The sequence below is a fragment of the Octodon degus genome, unplaced genomic scaffold, assembly GCF_000260255.1.
Source record: "Octodon degus isolate 3935 unplaced genomic scaffold, OctDeg1.0 scaffold00280, whole genome shotgun sequence".
Lineage (NCBI taxonomy): Eukaryota > Metazoa > Chordata > Mammalia > Rodentia > Octodontidae > Octodon > Octodon degus.
The window spans coordinates 1,104,695-1,113,968 of record NW_004524856.1 but is presented as its reverse complement, the minus strand read 5'-3'; the positions used below and the strand labels follow the sequence as shown (position 1 = coordinate 1,113,968).

General features: G+C 50.1%; 1 protein-coding gene across 1 annotated transcript; it reads right to left on the bottom strand.

The window, feature by feature from the left end:
* Positions 1-3,324: 3,324 nt before the first annotated feature.
* LOC101574903 (uncharacterized protein CXorf49-like) lies at positions 3,325-6,967 on the bottom strand. The gene is made up of 6 exons (XM_012512830.2): positions 5,708-6,967; positions 5,052-5,208; positions 4,463-4,539; positions 4,112-4,157; positions 3,432-3,473; positions 3,325-3,343 (listed from the first exon to the last, which is right to left on the bottom strand). The coding sequence occupies exons 1-5, from the start codon at positions 6,965-6,967 to the stop codon at positions 3,433-3,435; spliced, it is 1,581 nt and encodes a 526-aa protein (XP_012368284.2). The 3' UTR covers positions 3,325-3,343; position 3,432.
* Positions 6,968-9,274: the final 2,307 nt, after the last annotated feature.

The following is a 9,274-nucleotide window of genomic DNA, read 5'->3' as shown; positions in this document are numbered from 1 at the left end:
AAAAAAAAAAAAATAAATGTGACAAAATGTAAGTCTCTATGAAGACTTAGAGGCTCATTGTGTAGGCTCATTATACTTAAACCTCTTCTATGGATCAGAAATTTCACAGAGTAAACTCTGGGATAATAGGTGACATTATGGGTCATTCTATCAGATTTTAAAACGGAGAAAAAGGTCATCAATTTCTAGAGACTATAACTTGGCAAAAATGACACAAGTTGGAATAATGACTTTGAATCATTCCATAATCATGACAGCTATTTATCCAAAGTCAAAAGGGTACACACACATGCATGTACACGCACACACATGGCAGGATTCCCCACTGAATTCTGAAATAATTATCTTCACCTTGATACAAAATCTTGCAGAAAATTGAAAAGAAGGGGGCGAGGAGAGCCAGGGAGATGGCTCAGTGGAATAAGCGCTTCCCTGACAAGCGCAAGGGCCTGAGTTCAATCCCCGGTTCCACCAAAAAAAAAGAGCTCTCCTGTGGTCCTTGGCCATGTCAAAAAAAAAAAAAAAAAAAAAAAAAAAAAAAAAAAAAGAAGGGGGCGAGGGAGATAGCTCAGTAGAATAAGCACTTGCCTGGCAAGTGCAGGGTCTTGAGTTCAATGCCCGGTACCGCAAAAAACCAAACCAAAACAAAAACCATAAAAAAAAACTTGAAAAGAAGGGACATTCTCCAACTCAGGATGTGAGCTTGAAATAATCAGAATAGCAAATCCTGACGAGGTCACTCTAGAGGAAAATCCCAGGTCAGTCACACACACAACAAAAGCAAAAGGTAGAATTAGAATGTTAGTGAACTGAGTCCTGCAGGACACACAATGAAAATACAGGATATACCATAACTAAATGGGATTCATTCCATGAATACAAACTTCATTTAACTTCAAAAATAATCTAATATGATTATACACATAAATTAGAGAAGAAAAACATGATCTTCATATTCAGAAAAGTAATTAGGCAAGTTCACTATCCATTTGAAATGTATTGTTTACAGTTTTTCCCTAAAAAGTTAGAATTATGGACATGTAATTAATTTATACATACTCTCAAGGAAGCACTATTACAATTAAAAATACACAGTATTTTCATCAGTCTGCAAATTCCTTCCTGTCCTGTGGAAGTTAACTCTTTCACTCAACCCCCAGACTCTGGCAACAAGCTGCTTTGTTTTCCTGTTCCTGTGCTTTTGTCGTTTCCATGTCAAATGGATGGAACTATACATAGGTGGCTCTTTGCATTCAGCTTCCTTCACGGAAACGTACATGGACAGGACTTCTAAAGGTGCAATGTGTGGGTCTCTGGACCTAGCAATAACTACATGGCTTAATAATAGGTTTTTGGAGGCAGGTTTTTACTAAGTTGCCCAGGCTGGCCTTGAACTTAGGGTCCTGCTACTTGAGCTCCCCAGTAGCATGGCAAGTATCACTGAACCCACCAGCTGATCACTTTATAATTACTTGCCAAGTTGTAGGCTTACTTTTCCTGTACTTGTGACTTTACATTTACTTTGATGTTATCTAACTTATTATATACCTTGGTAAGGGTTATCTTTTAAATATCACTCACTAATCCTTTAAGTGTCAGTGAGTGGTGCTTGGAAAAGTCAGGAGAGTTGGAATACTGAGACCTGTGAGGTCAGACTGGGCTGGGACAGCAGGAGGGCTCCAAGGCTGTCAGGTTGTTTCTTACTCCCAGTGGTGGTTACCAAGACTGGCACTCTGTGCAGCCACCTGGTGCCACTGTGTGCTGTGGCCCCATGCACAGTGCACCCTTGAATACCACAGGAAGGGCTTGCATGGCCACATTGACCACCATGATATACTCAGTGGGACCTTGTAAATGGGGCCGTTTGCCTCATCTTTAGAGGAAATGGATATTAAAGTAATGCAGATGTGGAAAGGATTTCTTAGCGACTGAGGAGACACAGGCAGGAGGTGATCCAAGGTCCCCCAGGAGGTTGTGATAGTGGGGATGAGAATTCCTGTGACACACCAGGACAACTTTCACACAGGGGTGTCATCTCACACCCCGGTGTGCAGCATGCTAGGCTTCCCCACAGCCAGGGAAGCCCTCCCCTGGCTGGCCTGGCAGCCTGTATGCCTTTGGCCCTGGCAGAAGTCTTAGGAGAATAACTCTTCTGCCTGCAGATTGAAAGCTGGAGTTTGGGAAGGAGCATGTGGGGGCAGGTTGCCTGCCCAGCGCAGGTGGGATCCAGCTCCAGGGCTTGCTCTAAGCCCAGCAGTATGAGGCACAATGAGACTTGGGCTCTGAAAGCCAGCCTGTCTCTAAAGAGCTGGTTGGCAGCTCTAAAGGATGTAGAATTTCTGGTCTCTGACCATCCATTCTGGCTGCTGGTGGGCAGTCTGTCCAGGTTCACCCGGTGGTGCCAGCACACCCAAGGCAACCCAGACATGAACCCCCTTCTTTTCTCCATTGCCTGGGTCTTTCTTCTGCTCTGCCACCCAATGGCATGTGCCTCCTCCTCCACCCTTCTAGGGAAAGGAAGGAGGAGAAACTCACAGGGTTTGAAAACTAAATTTCAAAGGTGAGGTCTAAACTGGAACTCAGAAGATTGGCAATCTGGTTGACATGTTTCTCTATGCATTGCCACTAGGAGGAGCTACAGAGTCTGAAAGAGGACAGCTCAGGAATCAGATGAGCATACGTGTACCCTATAATGCTGGTTGGAGGCTGTCTCAGGAGAGGCCACCAGAGGAAAGCCATGGGGGAGATAAATGTTGAGGAGCAGTAAGGGAGGGTAAGAAGGAAGGAGCAGGTCTGTGAGCCAGAGAAGGCAGCAGATACTGCAGCCCCAGTAGGGGTTCATTACTTCTTGCCAAAGGTGGGACTCCTGGTGCATGCTGGAATGAGTTGTTAGAACCCAGAGAAGGATGTTAGCAGAGAGCTCCAAGAGGGCCAGTGAGGGAGGTAGGAAATTCTCCTGTGGTGCGCCCTGCTCACACAGGATGCAGGTGCAGGGCACCACGAGTAGGGAAACCTAAGCCCAGGGCTCCTGCTCAGAGGCTGGCCTAGACCTCCCTCTTGGGGAGCTGGCCCACCACAACAGACCAGGGTACTTTATGTGCTCTGAACTGGGACAGCTCTCACATTCTCTTCTCCCACCTTCAGGCCCCATCCAAAAGAGAGAGGGCAGACCACTAAACATGAGAGGTACTTTAATTTGACGTTGTCAACTGGGGTGAGCCAGGGGCAAAAGTGGGGCAGAGAGGAGGCCCTGGATGAAGAAGGGAAGGGAGAGAGCTTGACTTCAGCTCCGGGATTCCACAGGTATTGGCTGTCAGTCTTCGGTGAAGATACTGGTTTCCATCTGTCAAGCAGAGCAGAGTCAGGACCAGCTCTCAGCCCTCCCGAACAGCTGGGACAATGAGCAGCAGTGTGGCAGATATAGCACTCACTTTAAAGGGTCTGGAACTTATCAGTGAGGGACTGCAGGACCGCTGAAAAAGAGAAACATAACCGGCTGCTGTAGTCACAGAAACAGGACTCCATCCTCCTTGCAAATCCCACATCCTGACTGCCCTCCAGCTTTTGCCCAAATCAACCTGGGGCTGACTCCCTCAACCCATCACCTGCATGCAATGCAGAAATACTTTTTATAAGAGAGTAACTTGTGGGGCTGGGGAAATGGCTCAGTAGAATAAGCGCTTGTCTGGCAAGTGCAAGGGCCTGAGTTCAATCCCCAGTTCCACCAAAAAAAGAAAGCAACTTGTATGAGGAGCTCACAAGTGTTGAGGTTAAACAAATCTCCCCACTACTTGTTGAGGGCAAACGTGCATATGATAACAAACACTATGCAAACCACACTAAACATGATCTGCTTGTGTTAGCAGAGCATACATGGTGCGGGTGAGGAGTATACTGTGCTGTGTCCACACCCCAGCAGTTGATGGACAGAAGACTGCAGTGCCAGGCCTGTGCAGTGCACCCCCTGCTGCTAAAGGAATGTCTGTCCTGTGATGCAGCCTGTATCCATAGCCCAGCCCCATCCCAGGCATCTGACCTGAGACACTGAGGTCTCTCTCTTCCCCTGCCCTGCTCCCACCTCTGCCCCAGCCTGGGGTTTGTTATACAGTACCTAGTTGCTCTTTGAGGTCATCTATTTCTTTCTGGAGCACAAGGCACTAGTCCAGCAGACAGGGGAGAAAAAGAAATGATGGGTAATATTCTGGCCCCTTTTCTCCTCATCCTCCCACTCACTACCAGTCCTTACATCCCCACATATCCCACAGCCCTGTGAGGAGACTGGCTCTGCATCCAGCAAGGAAAAGAAGTACCTGGTCTCAGAGAGGTGCAATATGGGCCAGGGGAGCAGTGCCCTCTTCACACTCACCAGAGAGTATAAGGGGCACCCCAGCCAATCCAACCTGGACTTGAAGCCCACAATCTAGCTCGGGTCTGCATTTTTAGCACCTGGAGAAAGCATTACCCGGGGACATCCCTGTGCTCCAGGGGGTGGCTGCTGCCTTTCCAGAGTTGGAGCCTGCACAGTTGGTTCCTGGTCACCTGAAAGAGAACACAAAAATCCAGCTCCCTAGACTGGGATTGAGGTTGATGGGCTCTCATGGGACTTACAGTGAGGCAGCAGCAACCTCCTCCACTGATGATAAATTGCAGCTCCATCTGGGGCATGCCTTCCCTGCCCCCCAGTGTCAGTTCAGCTGCCACTGTGGCCTTGGGTTGGCAGTTTCCAGAGCTACAGCTGCATTAGACTCTGGGAGGAGCAATGTGGTGGGGCAGAACCCAACAGAAAAGGCTCTGTTCCACCGAAAGTCAACTTCTGCACTTGACTTGGATTTGGGGGCACTGCTACACATCACCCCACTGCACAAACTCTACACAGAGGACCGTGTGACCTGAAGCAGCCCTGCCCATGGCCAATGTCCAGAGGGAGTGCCACATAGGTAGGCAGGGAAGCCTAGGAGTGAGGCTGAACCCCTGGAATGAGAGGAGGCAGAAGTTTCCCTCCTGCACCTCCCTCTACTCCACTTGTGTTGCATCAAACCCATAGGACTCACCAGTGAGTGTAGAGCTTCTGGGTGGGAGGCCTCCTTGGCTCGCAGTCAAGGGCTGGGAGGCTGCTGGAGCTTCGGGAGCTCTGGTGTCAGCTTCAACGTGGACGAAGTCTCTGCGATGCATGCTCAGGGAATGTGGTCCTGGCTTGTGTGTTGAAAGCTAACACAAAATTTCTTAGTAAGTGTAGTGGCTGGGGTCAGGTGGGGAACAGGGGGAACTCACAGGTTCATCTCATCAGCACCTTCTCTCTTAACCCCAGGTCAGGGAGCAGAGCTGAGCTAGGGGAGAAGTATGGGGGTTGGTATCCAAACAGCCATGCCCTCTGCAAGGCAGGCTTTGGGAAGAGCTGGGAAGGAGGAATCTTAAGGTCAATGAGGCTCAACAGGTCACCAAAGCTGGGCAGCCCAAACTGCTAACCAGTCGCTTTGTCCCAATCAGCGCCAGCTCTGTTTCCTGTTCCAGCCCATCTGGAGAAGGGAGGAGGCAGGAAATGCAAAGTGCATCCAACAGTGCTAGGTACCCACCAGGTGCTCTCTTCACTTGTGACCCTACTACAAGGATCCCTGATTTGGCATCCCAGAGACAACCCCTGAGCAAGAGGCAGAGGGAGCTAGGGCAAAGCTGTGTAGACTGGGGATAGGGGCAGGAGGATAGTCACTTTGGTCTGTAGGGCAGAATCACTATTTGGGCCTTTATCTTCTCCAGCCCCAGGCTGGGGCTCTCTTACTTTCTTGGCTGGGGATCTTTTTCCAGTGGCCCCTTGCTTGGATCCCGAGGGCAGCAAAGAAAACGTCTTGGACTTCCCAAGTATCTGAATACCCATGATTTGTGGGAAGGCGGCTGGTTCAAGGGGAGCATCTCTGACATTCTGCCCCCATAAAGGGAAAGCTCTCCCCAGGATAACTCTTGAGCCACCACCCTGAGATTTCTTCTCTTGGGTCTCCTTCTTCGAAGTTGTGGCCCTGGAAATGCTTCCTGCAACAGGACCTGCTCCTGGGCGGCTGGGCCTGCCCTCTCCCTTGGCCCAGGCCATATTTTGCATTTTTTTAGAGGAAGACGCACCCAGCTCTCTTGACGACTGCTTTCCCGTATTTGAGGCAAGTCTTCGGGAAGCAAAAGTCATCGGAGTGCCCTGTAAGTGAGGGACACTCGCCTGGGCACGGATATTCGAGTATCTGGCCGCATCTCCTGGTTCCCTGGGGCAGCTGAACCTGGCCTGGCCTCTTCCCTTGTGGGAAACATTCATCCTCGCGGGCTGGACCTTACTGAACTCATGTAAAGACTTGGAGTCGGGGTTGGTGTCATGGGAGGGCCAGGGGGCAGCCCTGCTGGCCATTACCCTGCCTTTGTTGTTGCCCTTCACGTTCCTCCAGCGTTGGCCTCTACTGGGCCCACAGGAGTAGACAGGAGTGGTAAAACCTTGCTGCCGTTTCACATGGCTCTGGGCAGGTGCCCTCTTCCGGCTGGGGCTCAATTTTGCGTCCGCCCACATGGAGGAAAGCTCGGCGGTGCCTCTTTCTGAGGACAGGGATTGGGACAGGTACCTGCGGGTGCCCGGGGTCTCCAGGTTAGATGTCTGCGGCTCGATGTTGAGGTGGGTTTCAAGGCCCAGGGCAATGTCCTCTTCCTCATCGGCCGGGGAACTAGGCCGGCCTTCACACCCCCAAGGTACTCTCCTCACCCCTATCACTTCATCGTCAGAATCTGAGCTGAGCTCGTACAGGATGTGGTCTGGGTCATGGTCGCTCCTGGGCTCGAAGATGATGCTGTCGTCTTCATCGCTCCAGGAAGACTCCAAGTCGAGGGCCACATCCTGTGCCTGTTGGGTTGAGGGGTCGGCAGACTGGAGCTCGGTGTGCTCTTTGTCCTCCGGGCCAAAGCCGGTTTTCTGGGAGGACACATCGCTGGGAGAGCTCATGGCGCCTGACTGGGCTACGGTTAGGCGGGTAACGGTCGCGCGTACAGAGATCACGAGGCACGCCGACACCACGCGAGACTCGAGAGAACGTCTCAGACCTCGCGCAGTCTCGCGAGACTTAGATGCCAATAAGCGGCCTTCTCATTGGTTCTCCCTCAGCAACTTAGCAACCCGCGCGCTCCCCACTGATTCCGCTTCGCGCTCTGGTCCAGGCGGTATCCGTAGTGCCGGCGCTGATTGACGCTCGGGTGCTTAGTTCGGCTTGGTGGTCTCAGGCTGGTGTTCTGGCGCCGGGGCACTGGTACCCCTTTTTCTGTCTTGTTGCCTCAGGCCAGGTGCCTGATTTTCAACGTGAATTTCGCCTCTGAGCCTCAGCTCCCCATCCATAATGCAGGAGAAAAAAACCCCACGTAGTTCAGGGCCTTGTGAGGATTCAGTGTAATGATGGAATGTGGACCACCCAGCACAGAAAAGATTCACGAGCCCCTTTCCTGCAGCAAGACCACCAGCCCCATAGAAAGCCCATATTCAGTGATCCGTGGTCTTTGTACTTTTTCTGTCAAGGGCCACATAGCAGGTGTTTCGTGATTTGCCAGCTGTATGGAGTCTGTCGCAACTGGTGCTTTACCATAGGTGATGAAACCAGCACGCGGCTGTGTGCCAGTGGTGTTTATTGGCACACTGGAGTCTGTCCACCTCTCCCGGACCCCATCCTAGCCTCTCGCAGAATCAGTTCAGACAAGCAGGGACCTCCATGGTCTTGGACACCCCAAAAGGTACCCCCTACCACTGCTCCTGTAGATGCCAACTAAGATAATCAAGGAATAGTCACATAACAGATTTGCAACAGTGGAAAAGGCTGAACTGTTCCCGGCGTGGGAGAGGTTATGAAGCTACTGGTGCTTTTTACCTCTTCTGGGGGTGTATGTGGAGGGTCGCTATTTGGGGTCGGGTGCTTTGGCAGAATACAATTGGACACAAATCAGGCAACATGTACTGTGCCCCTGGCCCTCTTATAGGCACTGGAGATAACTGTTAACTCGGGCCCTCCACAGTTTTAGGTTTTGATTAACCACTATCACCACCTCTTCTAGCACTGAGGAAAGAGACAGGTACTACCACTGCCATGTACATCTTCTGGAGAAACAGTGGTAATTGTGTTGTATGAGAACATATGTGCAGGAATGTTGACGAAGGAAGGCCATAATTCCTTCAGTAAGGGAATGCAAGAATACAATGTGCCCTGTGTATCCAGTAGATTAAAAGGAGACTGTCTAGAGAGACCCATGAGGAATTTGAAAAGCATACTCCAGTTTGTGCTAATATTGTTTGGAAAAATAAATGCCTATATCTTGTACTCTGATTAACTAATTGAAAGATAACAGTACACATTGTATTAATCATTGTTACTCTCCTATTACTTTGAAATTTTGTGGGTTTTTTTCTTTCAAATAAAAATAAAAGCATGCTCGCGACTGACTCCACGAAGTTGCAGAAGAGTGCATGGATTTGGATGCACATTTGTAAATTTAAAAACCCAAACCAGGGCCGGGGAGATGGCTCAGTGGAATAAACGCTTCCCTGGCAAGCGCAAGGGCCTGAGTTCAATCCCCGGTTCCGAAAAAACAAACAAACAACAACAACAAAAAACCAGCCTATGGGTTGTTTGAGCTCATATGTAGGTATATAGGAAGGTACCTTGTAAAGGGCCAGGATGAATGTGCGAGTGCGGCCTTACAGTGGTGGTGGAGTGCCTATTTTCTGTCAGATTTTCCTTGAGACTATCACTTTGCAGCTCCCCTGTGCTAAGCAGCCCCAATATTTGGAGCGTCCATTGGCTTGTATTAGGTCCTGGTGTACTAAAATTTCCCTTACTTATGACTTGACCCTACTCCAGCAACCTTCCTTTCATTTCACACTTGCCATCCTCACGTCCCCATTCATACTCACTTGTCTTTCCTAGCCTCTCCATTCTGAGTCCTCCTCTGGCTGATGTCCAGGCTTGGAGCGTGTGGGTAAGAGTCTTCATCTCTTGCCTGGGGACTATCAAAGCCCCACTTTCTCTGGATGTGCATCTGAGACACCTGCCCTGCTGGGGAGGACTACAGAGCAAGGTAGGTTGCGTGCACAATGAATCTACAATCATCCACATCCAGTAGGCCCTCTACTGTCACTGGCTGTGTCTACAAACCACTTTCTCCCACTCTCCAAAAGGGATTTGCTAGGGGCTGGGTAGATGGCTCAGTAGAATAAGTGCTTCCCTGGCAAGCACAAGGACCTGAGTTCAATCCCCAGTTCTGAAAAAAA